The 22,280-nt window shown below is 43.3% G+C and overlaps 9 protein-coding genes across 10 annotated transcripts; 6 read left to right on the top strand and 3 right to left on the bottom strand.

The window, feature by feature from the left end:
• Nucleotides 1–300: 300 nt before the first annotated feature.
• On the top strand, nucleotides 301–3,987 carry LOC6599103 (transmembrane protein 198). Its single transcript, XM_002024368.2, has 5 exons — nucleotides 301–902; nucleotides 1,464–1,829; nucleotides 1,898–2,062; nucleotides 2,120–2,461; nucleotides 2,530–3,987. Exons 1-5 carry the CDS (start codon nucleotides 810–812, stop codon nucleotides 2,713–2,715), a joined length of 1,152 nt encoding a protein of 383 aa, XP_002024404.1. The 5' UTR covers nucleotides 301–809; the 3' UTR covers nucleotides 2,716–3,987.
• Nucleotides 3,988–5,977: 1,990 nt separating this feature from the next.
• Nucleotides 5,978–7,774, bottom strand: LOC6599104 (cytochrome b-c1 complex subunit 10). The gene is made up of 3 exons (XM_002024369.2): nucleotides 7,635–7,774; nucleotides 7,366–7,538; nucleotides 5,978–7,308 (listed from the first exon to the last, which is right to left on the bottom strand). The coding sequence occupies exons 1-2, from the start codon at nucleotides 7,712–7,714 to the stop codon at nucleotides 7,403–7,405; spliced, it is 216 nt and encodes a 71-aa protein (XP_002024405.1). The 5' UTR covers nucleotides 7,715–7,774; the 3' UTR covers nucleotides 5,978–7,308; nucleotides 7,366–7,402.
• Nucleotides 7,775–9,087: 1,313 nt separating this feature from the next.
• Nucleotides 9,088–12,915, bottom strand: LOC6599105 (cytochrome c oxidase subunit 6B1). The gene is made up of 2 exons (XM_002024370.2): nucleotides 12,853–12,915; nucleotides 9,088–9,606 (listed from the first exon to the last, which is right to left on the bottom strand). The coding sequence occupies exon 2, from the start codon at nucleotides 9,579–9,581 to the stop codon at nucleotides 9,348–9,350; it is 234 nt and encodes a 77-aa protein (XP_002024406.1). The 5' UTR covers nucleotides 9,582–9,606; nucleotides 12,853–12,915; the 3' UTR covers nucleotides 9,088–9,347.
• On the bottom strand, nucleotides 10,246–12,505 carry LOC6599107 (arginine/serine-rich protein 1). 2 transcript variants are annotated; one of them, XM_026993462.1, is made up of 2 exons: nucleotides 12,042–12,505; nucleotides 10,246–11,646 (listed from the first exon to the last, which is right to left on the bottom strand). In XM_026993462.1, the coding sequence occupies exon 2, from the start codon at nucleotides 11,620–11,622 to the stop codon at nucleotides 10,525–10,527; it is 1,098 nt and encodes a 365-aa protein (XP_026849263.1). In that variant the 5' UTR covers nucleotides 11,623–11,646; nucleotides 12,042–12,505; the 3' UTR covers nucleotides 10,246–10,524. The 2 variants fall into 2 exon arrangements, with proteins under 2 accessions (XP_026849263.1, XP_002024408.2); XM_002024372.2 differs by having other exon boundaries at nucleotides 10,246–11,633.
• Nucleotides 12,916–13,022: 107 nt separating the features above from the next.
• LOC6599108 (ribonuclease P protein subunit p20) lies at nucleotides 13,023–13,750 on the top strand. The gene is made up of 2 exons (XM_026993464.1): nucleotides 13,023–13,258; nucleotides 13,328–13,750. Exons 1-2 carry the CDS (start codon nucleotides 13,085–13,087, stop codon nucleotides 13,733–13,735), a joined length of 582 nt encoding a protein of 193 aa, XP_026849265.1. The 5' UTR covers nucleotides 13,023–13,084; the 3' UTR covers nucleotides 13,736–13,750.
• LOC6599109 (transmembrane protein 203) lies at nucleotides 13,732–14,247 on the top strand. Its single transcript, XM_002024374.2, has one exon. The coding sequence runs from the start codon at nucleotides 13,738–13,740 to the stop codon at nucleotides 14,173–14,175; it is 438 nt and encodes a 145-aa protein (XP_002024410.1). The 5' UTR covers nucleotides 13,732–13,737; the 3' UTR covers nucleotides 14,176–14,247.
• A 121-nt stretch (nucleotides 14,248–14,368) lies between these two features.
• LOC6599110 (beta-parvin) lies at nucleotides 14,369–16,288 on the top strand. The gene is made up of 4 exons (XM_002024375.2): nucleotides 14,369–14,529; nucleotides 14,909–14,998; nucleotides 15,072–15,343; nucleotides 15,412–16,288. Exons 1-4 carry the CDS (start codon nucleotides 14,409–14,411, stop codon nucleotides 16,030–16,032), a joined length of 1,104 nt encoding a protein of 367 aa, XP_002024411.1. The 5' UTR covers nucleotides 14,369–14,408; the 3' UTR covers nucleotides 16,033–16,288.
• Nucleotides 16,289–16,375: 87 nt separating this feature from the next.
• On the top strand, nucleotides 16,376–17,971 carry LOC6599111 (FAD-linked sulfhydryl oxidase ALR). Its single transcript, XM_002024376.2, has 4 exons — nucleotides 16,376–16,451; nucleotides 16,707–17,122; nucleotides 17,193–17,428; nucleotides 17,488–17,971. The coding sequence occupies exons 2-4, from the start codon at nucleotides 16,760–16,762 to the stop codon at nucleotides 17,648–17,650; spliced, it is 762 nt and encodes a 253-aa protein (XP_002024412.2). The 5' UTR covers nucleotides 16,376–16,451; nucleotides 16,707–16,759; the 3' UTR covers nucleotides 17,651–17,971.
• A 1,716-nt stretch (nucleotides 17,972–19,687) lies between these two features.
• On the top strand, nucleotides 19,688–20,590 carry LOC6599112. The gene is made up of 2 exons (XM_002024377.2): nucleotides 19,688–19,717; nucleotides 19,854–20,590. Exon 2 carries the CDS (start codon nucleotides 19,865–19,867, stop codon nucleotides 20,426–20,428), a length of 564 nt encoding a protein of 187 aa, XP_002024413.1. The 5' UTR covers nucleotides 19,688–19,717; nucleotides 19,854–19,864; the 3' UTR covers nucleotides 20,429–20,590.
• Nucleotides 20,591–22,280: the final 1,690 nt, after the last annotated feature.

Raw genomic sequence — 22,280 nt, 5'->3', positions numbered from 1 at the left:
TGTTTTGTTTCATGTCGAGGCAGGGGAGATGAATGGTAATTGATTGATAAGTCTGAAGCGGATGCCAATCGGAGTCCGTCCTACGATATTGATATAAGCTGCTTGCTGCACGGAGCTTTGGGTCGGTCGTCCTCAGCTTAAAGCTTTTCGAGTGGCTTTCAGCTGTTTAAGGGTTGTTTTGTTTACGCAAATCGTCGTCTATCGTTCCTGCTCTAACCGACTGTGCTCCCGCCTTAGCCGCGCTCTATCCGTCCCTGTTTCGCGTCGCTGTTCTGTTGATGCGCCCCGTTGCCGCAGGAGTGTGTTTTGTTGTACCACAAGCGAGTTCGTCTTGGCCCCGATTGTAGCAGCACAAGTCCACACCGCAGCACCACCAGCCACCAGCCGTCGTCTCCGCTCCAAATATGTGTACACAAAATAATGAAATTGCAACATTTCTATTATAAAATTTAATGGTAAAACAAACGTTGATCTGTCGCCACGGACAAACAGTTACAAGTTGAGAGCAACAAAGATGTCGTCATTCGATTGAGATTCGAGATGCGAGGACGGTAAGAGAGTGCTCCGCCCTATTTTGAGGCTTGTTGCAGAGGCTTGACACACAAAGCGGAGTGTTGTGGCAGGAGAGAGGGATGCGAGGCTGATGCGTGGTGGTACAATGTACGGTTCAGTGCTGGAATGCGTGGCCGAGTGAACAACAAATAGCTGGCCTGGACTCTACACAGCTACCGTACTCGACGTCCAGCGTCCAAGCAGTTTTGCATTTCTTAAAAAAAAAACAAACCAACCAAAACGCATTTGCCGCCGGAATGAGGGTGGGGGCGGATGTGGTCTACGATGGCCACGACTATGGCAATGATGATGCCATGGGCAGTCCCCTGGACTGGCCATTTCTGATAAAGGTACGTAAGCATGCGTTGTGTATTTTTTTATAGGTTAAGTCGCGCAATATGCAAAGTGTTAACTGTAAAGAGTACAAGTGTTAGCTATGCAAAACGAGAGGCTGCGTTTATGCCTCACGAGATATCGCGATGAGTAACGAGAGCGTTACCGTTATGCTTTGATGGTATTCCAGTGTTGACAGTCATTTTGCATAAGCGGTAATGTGGTCCGCATAAACATAAATACATAAATACATACATTCATGCACAGGGTATAACAGTCATAATAAAGTAAGACAACTCGGATCCGCTGGCTTAATTTCACACACACGCACACAGCTTAAACCGGCAATACATACGTGAAAAAAAAGAGTGCACTTTTTTTGAATGCATTACCTTAATATTATCATACCTTTTGCATGCATGAGTCAGACGCGTACATACATACATATGTAAGTGGTGCCGACACTGGCGATGTGTGTCACGTGTCCTTGATCGAATTACAGCAACGTACAGAACTGGCCAGTTCTTTTCACCGCTCTCCCTCTCTCTATTTCTCTCTGCCTTTTGCATTGTAATTAGGGCATCTTGGAGAACCAGACATGCACCCCAACCGCACCGGATACCCTGGCCGCCATACTATGGGCCATTTTCGCCGTATTCGGCATCGTGTACGCCCTGCTCGGCTACCGCTGCCTTCGGGCCGTGGGCTTCCTCAGCGGACTAATGGTGGGCGCCAATGGCATATTCATACTGCAGGACTTTCAGATCACATTCCTGGGCAAGCCGGCGGACTCGGCTTTGGCCATTGTGGCCGGACTGCTGGGCGCCGTACTCGGTTCCACATATCCGGTCGCTTCGGTGCTGATCAGTGCTTTCGCCGGAGCCCTGCTCTCCGGTGCCGCGATGGCCGTTTGTGTGGCCACAATGCCGGACAACGAATTTGGGGTAAGTGGAGCGCGTAATTATCCACCATCGCTCATCCTTCTCATTTTCCTTACTCCGGTTCCGTTTAGTACCGTGAAATATACGTGGCTGTGGTGGGTGGCGCCGTAATCTGCTCGGTTCTCACCCTGTGCTGTGTCAAATACGTGACCATACTCACCTCCAGCATTGTGGGCACGGCCATGATCATCGGAGCCATCGACTTCTTCATGCACGGCCTGGAGACGTTCAATTGGGTATGTAAGCTTTCCCCTGTCTGCACAGCTCCAACTAAATCGTGCCCGGCGTTGCAGATACTCAACATGAGGCCGCATCCATTACCGCCTCCGTGCTATGGGGGCCTCCTGATAGCCGCCTGGCCCGTGACCATTGTGCTCAGCATCATGGTGCAGTGCTTCATAACCGCCTGGCGGGTGGACCATCGCAAGCGTGTCTACATGCGGCACCATAACCATCCCAACCATCCCCATGCTACGCACTTGCCGCACAGCCAGCAGCAAGCCGGACCTGGCCACGCCCATGCACCCGTAAGACGATCACAGTCGCGCACTCGCGAGACCCGCGAGGAGGCCAGACAGCGCAAGTTCCGCTACCTGTACCAGGTGCGAACGGCACGTGGCGACATCATATCACAGGTGAGGGTGATAGCACCACTAGCACAGCTTAAAAGAATATCTAATTGGTTCATGGCTCTAATTGGCAGAACTTTGTGTCGGCCCTGCAGAAGCGTATCCAACTAAGTGGCACAGAGACGCCCTCGGAGAGGTCAATCAAGACCAGCTCGAACGAGCGGAACACATTCAGGAGTGACCGCACCCACTTTACCACCATCCACGATCCGGACTCGGAGCTGTGCGACAAGATCGAAATTGTCCGTGACATTGGATAACAAACAAGCAATAGCTACATGTAACTATACCCGTAGGGGGGGACTACGGGCTGTGGTACTCTGGAAAGGCTTGGACACGGACACGGGTCGGGGGACAGATCGAATCGAGCGAGTGAGGAAGGAATTTGCTCTAGCTGAGCAGCTGGAGGAGTTGGAGAGTAGGACACAGAAGTACGGTTACATGTTGAAGCTATAAATTGGGCACAAAATGCCTTACACGGAACGGACAAGAACGGAGGCACAATGGAAGCAGAGCACAAGCCGAGATGGAGTTGTGAGAGAGGCTTATGTTGTAGCACTAAATACGAGTATCCATGAATGCACGTGGAATATTCATGGATCTAGTGTTTGGATATTAAGGATTTTTGAGTGGAAAACACTGACATACACAGATCAGAACAGAGTTTGGATTGCATTGCATTCAAAGGGAGAACCCATAACCTAAACTTACTCTACTTATTCGTGCACAGCTAGCATTTAAGACATCTGATCACCAAAATCCATACGCATCCAGATGGTGCGTAGTGATGGTGATGAGCAAAAAAAGGCATTTGTTCTCCCCACTTAATCAAATGTTACAACAGAACATCCGAGTATAAATGGCATGTAATTCGGTAAAGTTTAATGACTACAATAAGTTGACTTCCGCGAGTGATGAGTGATTCTCGATGAGTCATAGGTATATCGTATTCCTGGAACTAAAACTAACTTAACTAAAAATACTAGTTACGCTTCTCCTTCTTCAAATATCGCAATTTACTAATCAGTTAATATCTGTGTTATATTTATACGATACGATAAACCAAGTTACGAGTTGGACAGTTGGAAATATTTATATCAAGATTGAGGCGATTTCGTGAATCGTTTCAGTGGCATTTCGTTCCATTTTAACTATCAAATAGTCCTAAGAACACGTTTAAAACTCCTTATATAGATAACAGGAATATATGGTATATCCCCAACTGAAGTATCCTTAAAACAAGTGAAGCCAGGCACAACCAAAAACCAAACAAAATACAATTTATAAATATAATAAAATACCTATTAAGTACAATAAAAACAAACAGTGAAGTGAAGGGAAAGATGTACTAGGCTTAAGCACATGTCCTTGTACTACCAATACACTATATACGAGTACACTGACCTGTCTAGGCAGCTGAATTTGGATTTTAAACCAGTACAGCTGAACATATATCCACATAGAGTTAGATACGTATATATGTATATGCATGTAGCTTTAGCAATTGAATAAGCCAAGGTTAAGACATTTAACTGATTACACTCGATGTGTCGATATACGAGTACTCGTACAGATATTATCGTACATTGTATGAAGGGGGAAAACGAGGTTTAATCAGGGCAAGGAAACCGTCGAACCGTTGCTTCCCCGTTGAGAACCCAGCTACTGAACCCAGTAACGAACCGCTCGTTCAGCCGTCTTAGCACTAGCCATAAGATGAATAATATATTATTATGATCTAAGATCCTTTCAAACTGCGGTACAAATTAAAAACAATTCCAATAGATTCAGGCAATCAGCGCAAGTTGAAGTATATGAAATTTAGTGATATATAATGAAAATACAACACAGAAAGCCTTCGAAGACATCAGACATTGCCAGGCAGATATGTACTTCTATATCGAGTCGGCTCAAAGAACGCCAATCATTTGTTTCCCGTTGTGTTGATCAGATTTTAGTTTCTAGGAATTGCTGCCGTCCGCAATTTGTTGATTTGTTACAACTAACTCCTTGATATTGTACCTAGGACTTTAATCATCCAGCATTGTTCCCGGCTCCTACGTTACTATTACATTTCAGAGGTCTCCTGATTTTAATGTTTAACAGCAACAAAAACAGCAACAGCACTGTCTGATCGATCGGATGATACTGGCGGATACACTGGGGTATTGAACACACAGAAGTCGCTTTTGTGGCTCAGCATTTAAGAGAACTCTTGTCAGACAGGGGTTCGTACATTAATTTTCATGTAGTGTATAAGAGTACTAGCAGCTGCATACTAAAGTAGTGGAAAAGAAATCTTCAAAGAATTGAATATATTGTATTTATACGCTAAGAAACACACACAATAATAATTCGGAGGCTAATGCAAAGGGCCATCGAGCACTCCATAATGTTCAGGGCTATTCTGGTTTTCGATTTCACTTTGAAATCGCCAATCCGAATCCGAATCCGATTCCGAGTACTAGACATAAGTTTACCTTAAGATGGACACTTTTGTAGAGAATAATTTCATTCGATTTCTATTCTTTATGATCTTAAAATCTCTCAAACTATCTAGTAAATCTGACGAAGTGAAATCAAAGCTTGGAATGGCGTCCTGTACTCCCAAACACTTTATAATATTTAAAAAGAATACGAATTACAATAAATACATCATGCAGGCCAAACTGAATGGATATGCTTCTTATTTGCTAGAAAATTTACATTTATAAACTAAAAATGTTGGAATAATCCTGAGCATAAATACTGGAACATTTTCGTCTCCATTTTCAGCTCCTCTTGCATGGGCGCAAGGAACAGGTGGTCTGTCTGTCGTGGATGCCAATACCCTGTCGCCGGACAGGTATTTTTGGACGATCAGTAGACTTTTCCAAAAGCGACCCAAGAGCGGGAACAAGGCGTCAAACAAGACGGACGAAAAGACAGACATGGCCATAACGACTCGACTAACAAATCCACAAATCACACTGTCACGAGTGTTTTCAATTTCAAAACTTCGTCCTGCCCTAAAGGGCGCCTAACAAAGGGAAAAAATCTATGGCCCCCACAATTTATGAATATAAAAGAAACCGAATACACGGAATAATAATTGCAGACTATATGGTATATTGATATAAAAATGTAATATCTAAGTTGAATTTCCGTGGGTTCTCTGCGACGACTTTGTACGCAGTCAATGACCAAAGACTATAAAATAACAAGATTGTGCTTACCATATATTGAAATAATATCGATAGCCAAAAGTTTCGAACACAGGAGGCTGTATATTGGATCAAATATAAATGAAGTTGCGCCTTAGTTGTTGTCTTAGTCGTCTGAGTGACCCCATTTAGAGGCAGTCCGTGAAACCCTGAATGCTATAAACGCAATGGTATCAGATCGATCATTTGCTCCTCGGAATAAAATCAAACGAAATCACAATGGCATCATTTCCAATGTTTTTTTTATTGGCTGAGATTATACATTAACAGTGTCTGTAACTCTGTGGTTCTGTAGTTGTATTAACATAATTAAACATTTAATGTAAAAATAAACATTTGAATAGGTATTGAGTAGAATTGAACATTTGTGAACTTGTGTGTGTGGCGATTTTGGTGTGTGAAATTTTCTTTGCAATTGCTAGATCCCTGCTCAGGAGGTTATGCCGTTGGAGATGGCAAAAAACTTTTTGCTCTAAGGTTGTGTTCTTTTAAGGTAAAAATAAACATTTGAATAAGTGTCGAGTAGAATTGAACATTTGTGAACTTGTGTGTGTGGCGATTTTGGTGTGTGAAATTGTCTTTGCAATTGCTAGATCCCTGCTCGGGAGGTTATGCCGTTGGAGATGGCAAAAAACTTTTTGCTCTAAGGTTGTGTTTTTTTAAGGTAAAAATAAACATTTGAATAAGTGTCGAGTAGAATTGAACATTTGTGAACTTGTGTGTGTGGCGATTTTGGTGTGTGAAATTTTCTTTGCAATTGCTAGATCCCTGCTCAGGAGGTTATGCCGTTGGAGATGGCAAAAAACTTTTTGCTCTAAGGTTGTGTTTTTTTAAGGTAAAAATAAACATTTGAATAAGTGTCGAGTAGAATTGAACATTTGTGAACTTAAGTGTGTGGCGATTTTGGTGTGTGAAATTTTCTTTGCAATTGCTAGATCCCTGCTCGGGAGGTTATGCCGTTGGAGATGGCAACAAAACATTTTGCTCTAACGTTGTGTTCTTTTAAGGTAAAAATAAACATTTGAATAGGTATTGAGTAGAATTGAACATTTGTGAACTTGAGTGTGTGGCGATTTTGGTGTGAAATTTTCTTTGCAATTGCTAGATCCCTGCTCGGGAGGTTATGCCGTTGGAGATGGCAACAAAACATTTTGCTCTAACGTTGTGTTCTTTTAAGGTAAAAATAAACATTTGAATAAGTGTCGAGTAGAATTGAACATTTGTGAACTTAAGTGTGTGGCGATTTTGGTGTGTGAAATTTTCTTTGCAATTGCTAGATCCCTGCTCGGGAGGTTATGCCGTTGGAGATGGCAACAAAACATTTTGCTCTAACGTTGTGTTCTTTTAAGGTAAAAATAAACATTTGAATAAGTGTCGAGTAGAATTGAACATTTGTGAACTTAAGTGTGTGGCGATTTTGGTGTGTGAAATTGTCTTTGCAATTGCTAGATCCCTGCTCGGGAGGTTATGCCGTTGGAGATGGCAACAAAACATTTTGCTCTTCGGTTTTGTTGTGTGTCTTTGTGTTTTGTGGCTGGTGCTTGTGCTGGCACCAAATAAACATCAAGGTAATTTGATTGGAAGTTGGAAACAAACTTGAGTAATTGTGATTTGTTTCTAGTCACGAACTAAAACGGTCGTCCATGACAGCTGAAATGCGATAATTTATGCAAATATTTCTTTATGAATACATCGTTTTGCACTCACTTTTGTTGTGTATAAGTAAATGTGGAATATTCCTTTTTTACTTTGCATCCTTTCCCTCGGGTTTGGGGAATTTCGTGTTGTAGAGTGGAATATAACCGGCAATTGCCTTCCAATCGGTGTAGTAAACCAAAGCCAACAGGCTAGCCAGTCCGAAATATCCGGCCGAAGGAATACTGTAGGAAAATATTCAAAAATTTTGCAAAATTATAGATTATATATTATAGGCTATACAATCCTTTGTATTACTTTGAGTTCTACTTTTCACTTACAAGGCGGTGGCAATAGCCATGTGGCTCTTTGAGGGCCTATGGCGGCAGTAGAAACTAAACATCTTATTTTTGAGATTCATTTTTTAATGTTTTCTTGAAAATAAATGGCTAATGGCGGGCGTGGCTGAACGTTCAATGAAAACAGTTGATGTTTAATTTAAAAACCGCTCAAATAACATTCGAATTGTGTAACCGCTTCAACAAATGTGTCACTTAAAATAAACGAAACACAATTTAGTTAGTTATTTAACTCAACTGAACAATTATTAAATTAGTTAAATAATTTTAGATTAATTTGTATTAAATTGGATTCAGAATTTGTTTTTAGTTTCCGCGCACTAAACATTTTTTTTTTGTTTTTTTTTTTTTTTTCACTTTAATTTTGTTTCACTTTTAATGAAAATTATTTCCCGAAAAAAAGTTAATGTTTTCTCCACTACTGGCAGTGGTGTACTGAATATTTTCGGTGTAAAATCCAGGGTCTAGAAAACAGCCAAAAGTCAAGCGATCTCAAGGCCTGCTATTTTCAGTAAAAAGACACACTTGGCTTTCAATGGTATTCCAAAAAAAGGGTCGATCTTATTTTCATATAACCATACTTCATTCTTCATTCATCTCTCAGGCTTTGACTGGAATGCCAAAGGGACTGAACACGAAGCGGTTTCCCAATGGTTATCTACTCTTGGCGGGAATTCTTCTTCTTCATGGGAATTCCTATAAAGGATTCTCTTGAAAGAAGCTGCCGCTTTTACGAAGTGTTTGCGTGTAGTTAGTGGAGTCCCTCGAATCCTCGGAGACCCATTTAGTTTCCATTGAGAGCATTCCAAACAGCCAGAGTACTTCTTAATGTTGGCCAAATGAATATTTAACAATTATTTATAATTATACAAAAAGAAGCGATTCCTTTTGAACCCTTCAGGACAATAGATTTTGAATAGATTTTGCAGGAGGTGAGAGCCTTCAGACGGGCTTATGATGTCAAGTGAGACATCGTTCGACCAGTGATTTGTAGGCAAAGAGCCCAAGAAGTGCATTAGAGGCTTGGCCTACCAATCCGTAGTAATAAATATTTTAATAAGTATTTTTTACAGCGGGATTTTAAGAAAGTAATTCGCTGTTTTAGGTGTCGCAACGGAAACAGATCCGAATCTCCATTATCTACAACGTAGTCGACAGAGTCGTGTTCGTGTGCCTCCGTACTATCTGACCACGCTATCCATGGGTCCTACTTACCATATATGTATCTAGCTAGCTCTGCTAGAAACACGCAACGGTCTCAAGAAGATAGATCATTTAACAATGCTGCGCCACTTGCTTAATCCATCGTTTCGAATGTTTTTTTTATTGGTTAATTACACATTAACAGGGTTAACAATTGCGTGGCCCATGTATGTAGCGATCTGTGGGTCTGTAGGTGTGCGCTGAAGAACAGCGAAAAAGAAAACAATAAACATTCGAATCGGTATTCACAGAATTGAACAATTGTGTATTTGTATTTTGTCAATGCTTTTCACCGCCGGGAAATAAAATCATAAACAGTTTGGTGTGACATTATTGTTGCAATTGCTAGATCCTGGGACGTTGGAGACAACCCTCTGCTCTGGTTGGGTTGTTTGTTCGTGTCGTGTGCACTGTTCTGTGTCTGTTTTGCGTGTAGGGTTGGTGTTCATCCTCTGCTTCTGCTTTCTGGGATTGTGGGACCAGGACCGCGGCTTAGATGCGGCCAGGGAATGTGCCGCTCTCGCGCTGATCGTCCCACTTCTCCACCCAGGCATTGGGACACATCGTCTTGTAGACCTTCTGGAAATAGTTGCAGGGTGCAAAGTCCTCGCCGCGCTTCTTCTGGCAACGATGGAAGTCGATGTACGACTGGTAGCAGTAACGGGTCACGTTCTGGTTGGGGAAACGTGGATCAAACGGGGCGGTCTCCAGCTTATAGGCCGACATGTTGCTGCTGTCTTGTGACTTGTCGCTATTTTTGTTTTTAGACATGAAAAATTGCATATAGACTTTAGTTGAGAAAAAAAATAAAAAGGAAAAGAAAACCACAGAACAGAAAGCAACAAAAAAAACCAAGCAAATTGTAAACCAAGGTAAACGGGGACATAGAGAGGGAAAGATATAGAGAGATAGATAACATATAGCGGTTGATAGTCGGTTGAGATGTGGATCGTTATAATAACATAAAATATAATGGATAGTGGATAGTAGATAGTAGATAATGGATAATGAAATAAGGATCAGGGTTCGATTCAGAGTCGAGTTTTTGGTGCATGAACGGAGACGGAGAGAAAGAGATAGATTATAAAGAATCATATAGGTTAGTTCCTTATGTTTTTGTCGATGCTGAATGTGCGCTATACTATGCACTAATAATATGCTAATATATGTACGAATATATATATATATATATATATATGTATATGTTTGCAAGTATATAATATAGAAAGAGATACATATACAATACGTATAAGTCCACTATGCTACGGCCTTAGAAGCTATTCTATGATTAATCATTCATTAGTATTCTTATAATGAGGCAGCGGCTACGGCTTCGTCCCTAAACGTGTGAAAAAGTTACATACAATACATATGCACTATAATATATAAAAAAAAAAACCCAAAAATTTCTCGTAATTTACAGTTCACAAAAATCTCTTGTTCAGAAAACTACAATTCTCTGCGGATCGGATCTACCATCATTTGCATAATGTACATATGTAATTTTATTGTGAGCTTGAGGGCGCGTGATGCCCAGATCGGATTGTGTCGAGTGTGTCTGGTGACTGGTGTGTGGCGGGGCATAAAGCAAACCAAACGGGAGGATCGCTCCTGAAGGGAGGGTCTCCATAGGGAGTTTCTTATGCGTTCAAGTTCATTTTTCCATGCCCTACTTGACCAATGGACGCTTGCCATTGTCCGTATCGCATGCATTGCTCTTATATTTGTTGACCTCGGCTAAATATAGCGACCAGAAGTCCTTCGGATCCACATCCTGCTCATTTTGTGTCTTCAATTTGGCAACCATCCCGGTTTTCAGGACCTTGCCGCCGCGCCGACGTCCCACCATGGGTGGCGGAGGAGCAGATTTTCCGGCTGCCGCAGCGGCAATATAGGGTGCTGTCGCACTGTTTGCAGCTCCCACTGCAATGGCGGGCAGGCAAGGTATGCCTGGATGAGCCTCTGTCGGTGTTTGTAGGTCCGTGCTGCCAGATGCGAGCGCACTATTCTCCAATTGATAGTCCTGGCCGATCTGCAGCTGCTGCCTTTTCTCCTGCTGCATTTTCTTGAACAGCTCCATGAACGAGCCATCATTGGCAAAGACAGGATGCGACGGCGGCTCAGGCTTACGTGGCGGATAAACTTTTCCCTCTCTGGCGAGGGCTTCACGCAGTTTCTCCTCCATTTCGCGATGAATGCGCTCCTTGTCGAATGGCTCCTCCGTGTCAAGGTTGTAATAGGCGCCCACGGCGGACATGGCATTGGATCTGTTTGCTGGCTGGGCCTCATTGTGTGGATTCTGTGCGGCATTCGGATCTGATCCGCCTCCAGATGATTGGCGATAGCGTCGCTGACTGGAACTGGAGCTGGGGCAGCCGCCACCGCCTCCGCCGCCGGATACAGGCGAGTCTGAACGACGATAATGGCCGGAGCGTCTGGAGTAATCGCGGTCACGGTCACGGTCACGGTCTCGCTCCCGTGAACGCTCCCTGGAGTCCCTTTCGCGGTGGTAACGCGTTGGCTGCTGTTGACGCCGCTCGTCGTTCCGCTCGTCACGTCGTCGCCGTTGGCCCGAACGCTCTATGGAACGACTGCGGGAGCGAGAGCGGCTGCGACTGTAACGACGGCGTTCTATGGAGCGGCTACGCTCCCGTCTATGAGAGCCGGAGGCGTAGCGGTCGGAATAGCCCCGCTGGCCGCGTCCACCGCGCCGCTGCTGGTCCGGCGGATGATCCTGCTGATAGTAGGGCAAGCGAGCCGCCGACATGTCGGGTTTATCTGCAATTCGAAACTGTGCCGCGTTAAATCAAGCAGTTGCAGTTTTCGCTTTTACGGAATACCTATGCATACACAATATCTGTACTTGTAACTGTTTTCTTTTCTGTATATCTGTAGGTTGTGGTTCAAAATCGAGCTAATCGTTCATTGTGGGTCGGCAAGCAGTTTCTGGTTTCCTCCGACCTGGCTGGAGCTGGAGCTGGAGCTGCCAGCCCCCCGCCAGGTGAGGCAACAAGAATATACTGACTGGTGACCACCTCACAAGATATACCCGCATATGGGGATTCTTATGCAATTTGGATACTTGGATTTAGTAGACTCGAGAGCGAGTCTTCGATTGTTGATTTCTTGTTATTTTTCTTTTTCTTTTTGATTGACTTGATTAAAATGAGAAATGGTAAAATTTACTTGTTTGCGTTTGTCCACTTAGAGATGATTGCCGGACCGGACCAGATCAGATCAGATGACGTCTCCGTTGGAGCGATGTCTCTCCGCTTTCGCTCCTGTCAGCTGTACTATTATCCAGGCTGTAATATCCGTAGTTCTGAGTCGTTTGATGGTTTGCCTGCCTGCCTGCTTGCTGCTGGCTGGCTGCCTTGCTTGTGTGTATTTGTGCTTGTTTTACTCTGAACTCATGGATTGTGATACTCTGAAATCGTATCGGATATTCGGCCTGCATGGAAAAATGACTTGAACGCATGAATACAAAACGTTACTTGAACCAAAACGTTGTGCAAGGAGGTTTGTCTTTCTTTTCTACATTTGTGGTTAGGAATATACTTAGGCTTTCGGGGGGCACATCGACTTGCGATTGGGTGGTATTTTCGAATCGATTAGATTCAATTCGATTCTTTTCTTTTTTTCATTCGGTCGCCACTCTTAAGACTTATGTAACTCAATGTAAAACATAGATGGCTCGCTTACTTAGTAACTTACTTATGCAGATGATGTAGAATTTTGTACCTCAAACTACTTTTTGTATATACAAATAAACGAGTTATGTAATTTGCACTTTTTTCCTGCTGCCAAAGCCTCAACAGCGGAGAGATGTTAATGCGTAAGTTCGTGTGTGTGTATGTGTGCTTCAGTATGAGTTCGGTTCGCCACAAGATTGCTCGTGGGTATTTTGGGTTGCTTTCAATGCGATTGGATCAATACCGAGGCTTACAATTTGCTTGCAGACGCAATTAGTATTGCGTTTCTGGGTCGAAAAACATACCTTTGTTGTTCCGAATGTTGGACGAAAAATTTTCAACTGGCGACGAACCCCTGACGATAGAATAGAGATGCAAAACGACGGCAGTAAAAAAATCGACAACTGTCAAAGTGACAACTAGGGCCGGGTTGCCAGATCTTGGAAAAAGTGTGTCTACTCGACTGTCTGGAGTCTACGTACCCAAGTAAAAACACACCACACAGTAAATGTAATGGGATATAGTTAATCTACTCTGATGATGGAAAGTAATGCGCCTGAGCTCGGGGCCAAGCCAAGAACCAACAATAGAAACAGCCACTCAAGGCGAAACCAGAGCGACAGTGCCAATCACAGAGTGGTTCGCAAGCTACCGCCTCGTGCTGACAACGACCGCTGCAACATCTACATTACCAGCAAAACAGACTTCAAGGTGTGTATTGGATTGCGTTTAACAAATAATAGGTAGTCAGTAGTAGTTATTAAATTCACACGGTTGCAGGCACAGCAGAGGCGATGCGAGGAACTGCTCAATTCGGGCGTTAAGGAGATATTCTTGCATTGCATGGGATACTCGATCACTCGCGGCCTTAACTTAGCCCTGCGTCTTATCAAGAACTCGGAGGGTGCCTTGGGCTACACTATCAACACCTCCACCATACAGTTGGTGGACGAACTGCATCCGCTCTGTGATGAGGACGATATAACCTTTCGGCAGCGAAACAACTCTGCTCTGCACATCAAGATCTTCAGCAACAGTCTTTTTAATATTGATGTGCCCCAGCTTCCAGCTCAGCCTGCTCTACCAAAGGTCAGCCAACGCGAGCCGCCAAAGCCCCACCAGCAGCAGCAACAGCAGCAACCACAGAAGGCTAAGGCCAAGAAGCAGACGACCAGGTCGCAAAAGTAAGGATGTTCAAACTATCGGAGTTAGTACGCTGGCTAGGCCTGACTGAGTTCGAGATCCTGGTCAACCTGTGCGGCCTGCTGGTGTTTACCATAACGTTAGCCTTTAAGATATCCGGCACCTTGAATGAGGTATTCCCAGAGCTGATGAAAGACTGGTTCACCGTCTTCAGTCCTTTGTTCTTTATCGACATCTGCAATGCGTACTTCTGCGTCATTGTAGGCATCCGCATGTATCTGGACTCTGACAACAAGCGAAAGGCGCTGCATCGCTTCATGTGGAGCACTTACTTCCTAGTGCTGATTGCCATCTTCAAGTATCTGTTGTGTCTCAAGCTGTCGGGCAGGAATACGGCGCTGGAATACAGCGAAGTCTTCTCGCCGATATTCGTCTTGCTGCAGTTGGTGGCCGTCCGGGCCTGTCAGCTGCCCAATTCTATATAAAATACATCTTTCGACCCATAGACTTAGAGTAGGTTCTAAGTAACCACTGTAAAAATATAAAATTCAAAAGAATTTATGAACTTTATGCAATTTATGCACCATCGTCAGTGTTGGGCAGCGACAGAGGAAAGTGTCTGGAAAGGTGGCAACCCAGAGAGAAATTATTGGAAACAATAACATAAAAGTGCCTTGCCTAGAAGTCGTTTGTTTTTTGTTTTGTTTAGTTTGTCGCCATGTCTACTCTCAGTCGTCCAAAATCCCCGCACACGCCCACAGCAATCAAAAAGGGCGAAAAGGAAGACAGCTTCTGGGACAAATTTAGTACATTGGGACGCAAACGCGGCACCCGCGAAGGTGAGAGAATACTTTGCTAAAAACACCTTAAAATGTATTTCATATAGCATCTAAGATTGTGTAGACCCAATCAAATGTTCTGTTACGCATCAAATTAGCAGAGTGCAGTCAAAAAGTACCCGGAAAACGCCCTCCATAACATCTAGGGAGCGTTTATAGGACCAGATGTGCCTGTGACTGTGCCTGTGCTGGGTCCCAGCGATTGAGAACATTGCGTCATTTGTGACGCATACAAACAAATTGTGATCTCTATGTTCTTGTATGTGTGTGTCTGAGATTGGGGGGCACATACTGCTTCATCAAAGGGTGGTTATTGTGTCGTCATCATTCATTGCCTGCCTTACTAATAGTTCCCCTAATTTCCTTCTCGCCCACGTAGTGAAGAAAATCCAAGAGGAGGGCAAATACGCGATCGACTCGCCGGGATCGCCCAACCAATATGACATACCACCCGAGGACTATGCTCTGCGTAAGTAAATCTGCTAAATAGAGGGTCTATACGAGTCCGTCCTAATTGTTCTCTTGGATCCTTGCCCCTGCAGGCGAGCACGAGCAGCGCGCTGTCATCGATCCCCAGTCGATCAACGATCCAGAGGTGGTGAAACTGCAGAGAATTCTGGTGGACTGGATCAACGATGAGCTGGCCGAGCAGCGCATAATAGTCCAGCAGCTGGAAGAGGACATGTACGATGGCCAGGTGCTGCACAAACTCTGGGAAAAGCTGACGGGCAAGAAGCTGGATGTACCCGAAGTCACACAGTCAGAGCAGGGCCAGCACGAGAAGCTCAACATAGTCCTGAAGGCCGTTAACCATGTGTGTAGCTTTCCATTCTGCATCCTGCAGCAGTTTAAAGAGGTCATTAATTGCTCTCCCTTCCACAGACACTCGGCTTTCATCAGAAAATACCCAAGTGGTCAGTGGCCAGCGTGCACTCGAAAAACATTGTGGCCATTCTACATTTGTTGGTCGCCCTAGTGCGTCACTTCCGAGCGCCAGTACGCCTGCCGGAGAACGTGTTTGTTACCGTGGTGATTGCTGAGAAGAATGCGGGCGTGCTGAATGCTCAGAAATTCCAGGAGCAAATCACATCCGAGTACGATGATCTGGGCATGCGGTGTGAGAAGGATGCCTTCGACACCCTAATCGACTGTGCGCCGGACAAGCTGGCCGTGGTGAAGAAGTCCCTGATTACGTTTGTCAACAAGCACCTGGCGAAGCTTAACTTTGAGATAACCGACTTGAACACGGACTTTCGTGATGGCGTCTATCTCTGCCTACTGATGGGCCTGCTGGGTGGATTTTTTGTGCCGCTGCACGAGTTTCATTTGACGCCCCAGGATCCAGACCAAATGGTCAATAATGTAGCGTTCGCCTTTGACCTGATGCAGGACGTGGGCCTGCCCAAGCCGAAGGCCCGGCCAGAGGACATTGTCAACATGGACCTAAAGTCCACATTGCGCGTCCTCTACAGTCTGTTCACCATGTTCAGGGACTACGCCTAAGCCTAAGTCATTTACCCCACACCACCACTTTTACTATACATTTACATACATTTTATTATAATTTTTTTTAATGTTTACACGAGTAATTATTTATGTGTATTGCCTAACCATTGTCAGCTGCTCAGCTACTTCTCCCCTCCCCGGCCAGTTGTTGTTAACTTGTCTTTACAATGCCGTAGTTGTTACTAAATGAATTTTTACATTGTATCGTATTAATAATAATAAACTGAAAGTGTGCCTTTTGATTAATAACACACACAAGTTTTTTCGATTTATGTCACACGGGTCTGGTAGACACATTTCTAAAATTATATTATTGTCTATGTTGGAAATTTGCAGTTATCGAAATATCACAGCTTTACGCCCGATTCTGGTACTGCCTGTGGACCGCAACTCATCAGCGCATCTCGACTCTGCAAGTGAGTACTGTTTTTGGGCATTATGTTGTAGCTGTGCGCCTCGCGCCTTGCCTACTTCAAATGATCCAATTTGCGCGCCCAGTGTCTATCGATTTGCAGCTGTTGCAATCGATCACAGCTGTAGTTTGGGGCTACCCTACCAGAATCAAAACTTCGTTAACAACAAAAATGATAAGAGACTAGAACACCTACCAAGCAATCCACACCACACGATTTGTCATTGCTGCAAATCGCATAAATAAATTATTTTTGCAGCATAAACAAAACTGTTTCGACAAAATGTGCCATTTTGAAAGAGGGTGGCAACCATGCGACTGAATTTTATGACTTTCACAATAGTTCAGCGAAGTTTCAAGATTTCAGGCCTGCTGACGACTTCATCATTATTTATTCAACGTGATCGCCACTACTTACAAGCCGAATATACCAAGCAAGATCTATTTGAAGCCCGGCGGTACGTGCGACAATTACAGCGAAGCATCTTACGTCTTCTACGAGATCCCCATTCAATAATGTCCGAGACGGACCCTTCTTCATTCCGACGTCAGCAGCCCGAGCATGGTTTTGCCTCGCACAGACAGGGGAAGCCGGACTCTAATTGTCGCACCTGCAACGACTTTAAGTCATGGTCCAAGCAACAACGCATCATCTCAAATGTGCAGAACTCGAAGGTAACTAATGTTGGGCTCTGCCCAAATCATTTGCCCTTGGCATCCAGGTTAACCGGCGAGTATCTTTTAGGACAAGCACATGGCAGCGGCAGAGAAGTTGACAGTAAACGCGGCCGAGCTGCCACGTGAGGATTGTCCGCTGGACAAAGTAAGCCTCGGCATCTCTACCTGGGGACTGCTTCACACGATGGCGGCATTTTACTCTGATAATCCGACTGACAACGAGAAGCGTGACATGAAATCCTTCTTTGAAGTCCTCTCACGACTCTATCCGTGCGAGTTTTGTGCTAAGGATTTCCGCACTGAGTAAGTCCGCTTCAAATAACGTGTTGCCTCCCACTCTAAGTCGTGCGTTTCTCTTTCAGCCTTACTGTGAACCCCATCAATGTAAACTCCCAAAAGGAACTGTCTTCATGGCTGTGCATGTTCCACAATAGGGTGAACGACAAGCTCGGGAAGCCACTCTTTGATTGCAGCAAGGTAAACGAGCGATGGCGGGATGGCTGGCTAGATGGTTCTTGTGATTAGATGGATCCAATCCATCATAGACTAACCCTAACCGCCATGACGGATTACTGGATCTGGATGCTGTTCCACCAACTCATCGTCATCGTCATCACCATCGCGAGCATCAGCCTCATGCCCCACGTATCCATGTTGAGAAGACTTGACTCGCATATTTCTCAACATGCACATGGCACCTCTAACATCTAGTCAGTGTTCAGGCAGTACTCCATTGGCGTTCCAAATTCCCGATGAAGCGTTTGCTTATATTTCCTTCTCCCCAAGCAAAGGCTTAAGCACTTATTGGTAAATGAGTAGATGTTAAATTATATGTATCAAACCAATCCTTTATTGTGTTGTGTGTGTGCTTTTGCTGATTTTAAACCAATATGAAATTTGGAAAGTTCATTCAACATCGTTTAGATTGAGGGCAGATGCAGGGGAATTTCATAACTCTTTATCGGTACCGTGACTGGGCAGTCTGATAAGAATGGAATGAGGCTGCCCTAATACGGGAAAGGCATATACAAGCTAAGGTCATGCGGCTCTGCGGCTATCATAATACGTTTACCATCCTCTCCCTTCGGCTATCTTTGATAGCAAGGGCTTTCGGAAATCTAAGGAGGTTCGGTTCGTAGATCAATTCTCTTGAAAAGTAGTTTCTGGGACATCTAGATATGCATTTTGGTTGGGCAAGCAACTCCCAACTGCAACCGAGCTCACAAGCTAATAGTTGATGATAAAAAATCATATTCGGCATAATATTGTTATTTTCGAAATCAAACGCCGATAAGTTCCGTTTATCGCGCCAAAATAACGAGAACGATACACTGCGCATCGAGAAGTATAATCAACGGTCGCTATATCGGATCTAACGAAGTTAAACAACAGAAAAATTGTTACCTTGATGATATATCCCACAAAATATACATATTTAGCCTGTCCAAAGAACTACAACTATCTATTAATCCAACAAAAAACGAGGGGGAACGTTGTGAGTTGCTTCTGCGACCGCAACTCTACATTTATACCCGATACACAGTAAGAATGGCTACATTAAATGAAAAAGAGTGCGTGCGAGAGCGACAGGAAATCAGTCAGAACTAGCCATTTTTATTGAATAATTATTATTATAATTATTATTTTTGATTTTTATTGAATAGTTATTATTATAATTATTATATTATTATTTATTATTTTTTTTATACTTTTCATAGTATTGTCTAGTATTTTCCAGTATATTGTAAGACGCGGTATGTACGCACTCTCTTGTTCAATGCACCAATGTTGAAACCGTGTTTTTGTCAAAACAAAAAACATGAAAGTAATTAAAAGTAGTTAATCTTGATCAAAATTGATTCATCAATCATATAAAATTATCTAGCCAAAACTGAGAGATTTATATAGCTGGGAATATTCGACGGAAGATCAAAATTGAGGAATATGATACATTTTCGGCATTTTGCATAACCTGGGAAATGGATATTATAGAACTGAGAGAATGTTTGTCATTTAATGCACCAATATAGGCAAAACCTATTCAGTCTCTGTTTTAAAGGTATTTCAACGATATTTGAAGGTTTTGGTCTTCTTACAGAATACAAGAATGGGTACCACTGTTTTTTGTTGACATTTTTTGTTTAAGCCTTGCTGCAGTCAAAATACAATAAATGGGAGTACTAAAAACTAGCCAATCTTGTAGAAAATTTATTCATTAATGGCCTGAAATTATATGGGCAAAGCTAAAGGTTTTAGTTAGGCAGCATTATTCAACGGAATAAAGAAATTAAGCAATTGGAACGATTTTTCTCTTACGTTTTATCACGTTTCATTTGTTTGACCATTTTCGCTAAATCCTCTTTTTACGGAAAATGCAATAAAAACAAGTGTTTAAAAAATCTATTCAATTAGAAAATAGATTCATTTATCGGAAAAATTATGTGGCAAGGCTAAATGTTCTATATAGTTAGTAATATTCCACGGAATATCAAAAACGGGAATATGTATAGCAGAACTTCGGTTCGTCAGTATATTTCTGAGGGTCGGACCGTATACTTTTTCGATAACTCCGCGGTCACACTGACGCAGTTGGTAAAAAAAAAAAACAAACTTTTAGATTAATTAAACTTTGAATTAAGCGGTCAGCACGTGCGTTAGAGTCACCCTTAATACCGAATAACGTCTAGTCACTAAATATAAACCATCACTTCATCGTTATTATGCACAGACTGATGTAAAATGAACGCATTGCGCAACATCTTCACATCGCGTACATTGAACTACTTGCGCCAAAATGGACAGAACGCGATCCTCAATGCCACAAATCAGCCGGCGGTTGTGGACCCCAGCCTGCCTCTTGCCGATGCGGACAAAGCGCTGAAAGATGCCCGCCCATCGCCGCTGTCCATACCGCGCTCCATACTCGACGCCTGTCAGTTTACGGCCAAGCCGTTCGACATTGGCCGGTCTTCGGCGGTTAGCCAGCAAAGTGGCTCACTATCACCCACCACGCTGAAACGGTTCAGCCGCATGCAGCGTCGCATGGAGCTGGTCTACCGCTGCAAGCTGTGCAACACACGCAACACGAAGACCATTAGCGAGGAGGCCTACTACAGCGGCGTTGTTATTCTACAGTGCGACGGCTGTGCGGTCGATCACCTGATTAAGGACAACCTGGGACTGTTCACCAACATCGAGGGCACTAACAGCACAAGCACCGGCAAGAATATCGATCAGCTACTCTCCGAGCGCCATGCTCGCGTGCGCATCATCAAGGTGAATGAGCGCGGCGAGCTTATTTAGGAATCTAGTCAGCGACCGATCAAATCATCCAGTTTTGTTTGCGTTTAAGCCTGCGCTCGAACTAAACTGAAACAACATTTATTCTGTTATAAACTTGTTTGTTTTTATATCGATTATATGAGAGATAGCCACCAGCTAAATATATGTACAAAAAAACTTGCACTCGAATTGTTGATGATTAATGCAAGATTAAAAAAAGAGAAGCCCGTATCGAAATCAAATTTAAATCTGTTTTTCCACTATTCCTAATCTAATCTGTTTATGTATATGTTATGTGTATAATTGTGGATACGTCCGTCCGTTCGCTGATTAATGTGTTTACCCGAAATTTTTGAAATGTCAGCGCGTACAGTGAAAGCTCTCTTGGACAGCCATAGATTGTCATAAGAGATCCAGAGAGAGATCCAGTTCGTGGAACCGAACCGCCCGGCAACGGAGAGGGGCTTGCTTGTTGCTAATTGATCGAATCGATCGAAACACAGCCCGAGGCCTCGGGGTGCTAAATATCACAGACAGAATACAACAAATTGACACACTGCTTCCCCGAAAATGGTGAAATGGGCTGGCCCACGCCCCACCGGAGTGATCGTTTCTACGTCTTGGCCCAAGTTTGGCCAAACTTAAGTCTCTAATTAGCGATAACGGTGACGCAGTACGGAAGAAAATCCCAAGGGATCCGGGGTGTGTGTGGTGGGGTGTGTAAGAATATGGTAGGGCTATCCTTTGACACTCATTTAGGAATCGTAGTAGCTTTTAGCGTACCCAGACGTGCGACAACAACCATGACCAGCAGCAGATAAGACGCTATCGCGGTGCGGTCTAAGAAACCGGGACTGCCTTTCTTTCTGAGGGTTAGCTTCCATAGCAGCGTAAATAAAACAATTAATGTGCGTGGGTTTTTTGTTTTTTTTTTTTACTGATTTAAACCTATTTTATTCGAGAATGCTTCGAATATAAGCTTGTACAATGTATGTTTCGCACTAAAATCTCATTCGATTCGATATTATTAGGATAAATAAAAATGTAATTTCATTTGTTTGTTATTCTTGATTTACATTTACATAATTAGAAGGCGTTGCTTCGCTTCTTAAACCTAATGGATAATATAGTATATTCTATTCATGTTATTCATTCCATCCCTTTTCAGCCAGATCTAGGATTTAAGTAGGGTTTTGTTTGTATGATCTCTGGTTCTTCTGGAAGCGCACTTTTGTTACACCTTTTGCTCTTGTGATCCCCAACTCACTTGTAAACTATCTCCCACGGGACTTGTATCCTTAACTACTTTTTGCTTTTAAATATTTCACAATTTATCTTGGCATTAGCACAAAAAAGAAAAACCAGAAAGAAGAAGGGAGGCCGACTCTGAGGAAATATTGGATAGGACACCGAATAAAATTATTTTCATGCAGTGAAAAGAAAGTTGAGATGGCTTTGAAGTAGAAACTAAGAGACTAGATCGCAAAACTGGTTTGAAATTGAAATTACTATAGATATTTTTGGCGATTTAAAACATTTTATGTTGGCGCATTGTTCTTCTGTTCGTGTGGCAACCGTGGTTAAGTGTTTTAAAAGAACCGACTCCCCTCCCTATCAGTTACGCTGCGGTCTGCTTCTGACACGCCAAAATGCAAATGCGCATGAATCAGAGGAATTGGGATCAAAAGTCTGTGAATTGCACTAAATGAAGAGGATCTTGCTCCTGCTAATGACTGTATTACACTAAACTTGACTGAAAGACAGAGATTTGACTTATGCATATGCTTATGGGGAGATAAAACGATCAGCCTATCAGTTGGTTGAAGTCTGGTTTAGGGGACAACGGCCATTATCTGGATTCGCGTGTACTTTT

This window comes from Drosophila persimilis, unplaced genomic scaffold (genome assembly GCF_003286085.1).
Source record: "Drosophila persimilis strain 14011-0111.01,24,50 unplaced genomic scaffold, DperRS2 tig00000838-arrow-arrow-pilon, whole genome shotgun sequence".
Classification (NCBI taxonomy): domain Eukaryota; kingdom Metazoa; phylum Arthropoda; class Insecta; order Diptera; family Drosophilidae; genus Drosophila; species Drosophila persimilis.
This window is presented reverse-complemented; position numbering and strand designations above follow the sequence as displayed.

What these genes read in the sequence shown, in the direction of transcription:
- LOC6599104 (XM_002024369.2), bottom strand. Translation starts at nt 7,714, where the DNA reads ATGAATCTCAAAAATAAGATGTTTAGTTTCTACTGCCGCCATAGGCCC. An exon ending in ATGGCTATTGCCACCGCCTT is followed by an intron (nt 7,539 to 7,634) that starts GTAAGTGAAAAG and finishes ATTTTCCTACAG; the next exon opens with TATTCCTTCGGCCGGATATT.
- LOC6599105 (XM_002024370.2), bottom strand. Translation starts at nt 9,581, where the DNA reads ATGTCGGCCTATAAGCTGGAGACCGCCCCGTTTGATCCACGTTTCCCC.
- LOC6599109 (XM_002024374.2), top strand. Translation starts at nt 13,738, where the DNA reads ATGTTCAAACTATCGGAGTTAGTACGCTGGCTAGGCCTGACTGAGTTC.
- LOC6599108 (XM_026993464.1), top strand. Translation starts at nt 13,085, where the DNA reads ATGATGGAAAGTAATGCGCCTGAGCTCGGGGCCAAGCCAAGAACCAAC. An exon ending in CCAGCAAAACAGACTTCAAG is followed by an intron (nt 13,259 to 13,327) that starts GTGTGTATTGGA and finishes ACACGGTTGCAG; the next exon opens with GCACAGCAGAGGCGATGCGA.
- LOC6599112 (XM_002024377.2), top strand. Translation starts at nt 19,865, where the DNA reads ATGAACGCATTGCGCAACATCTTCACATCGCGTACATTGAACTACTTG.
- LOC6599111 (XM_002024376.2), top strand. Translation starts at nt 16,760, where the DNA reads ATGCGACTGAATTTTATGACTTTCACAATAGTTCAGCGAAGTTTCAAG. An exon ending in CAAATGTGCAGAACTCGAAG is followed by an intron (nt 17,123 to 17,192) that starts GTAACTAATGTT and finishes AGTATCTTTTAG; the next exon opens with GACAAGCACATGGCAGCGGC. An exon ending in GCTAAGGATTTCCGCACTGA is followed by an intron (nt 17,429 to 17,487) that starts GTAAGTCCGCTT and finishes TTTCTCTTTCAG; the next exon opens with CCTTACTGTGAACCCCATCA.
- LOC6599107 (XM_026993462.1), bottom strand. Translation starts at nt 11,622, where the DNA reads ATGTCGGCGGCTCGCTTGCCCTACTATCAGCAGGATCATCCGCCGGAC.
- LOC6599110 (XM_002024375.2), top strand. Translation starts at nt 14,409, where the DNA reads ATGTCTACTCTCAGTCGTCCAAAATCCCCGCACACGCCCACAGCAATC. An exon ending in CAAACGCGGCACCCGCGAAG is followed by an intron (nt 14,530 to 14,908) that starts GTGAGAGAATAC and finishes TCGCCCACGTAG; the next exon opens with TGAAGAAAATCCAAGAGGAG. An exon ending in ACCCGAGGACTATGCTCTGC is followed by an intron (nt 14,999 to 15,071) that starts GTAAGTAAATCT and finishes TTGCCCCTGCAG; the next exon opens with GCGAGCACGAGCAGCGCGCT.
- LOC6599103 (XM_002024368.2), top strand. Translation starts at nt 810, where the DNA reads ATGAGGGTGGGGGCGGATGTGGTCTACGATGGCCACGACTATGGCAAT. An exon ending in TGCCGGACAACGAATTTGGG is followed by an intron (nt 1,830 to 1,897) that starts GTAAGTGGAGCG and finishes GGTTCCGTTTAG; the next exon opens with TACCGTGAAATATACGTGGC. An exon ending in GTGGCGACATCATATCACAG is followed by an intron (nt 2,462 to 2,529) that starts GTGAGGGTGATA and finishes TCTAATTGGCAG; the next exon opens with AACTTTGTGTCGGCCCTGCA.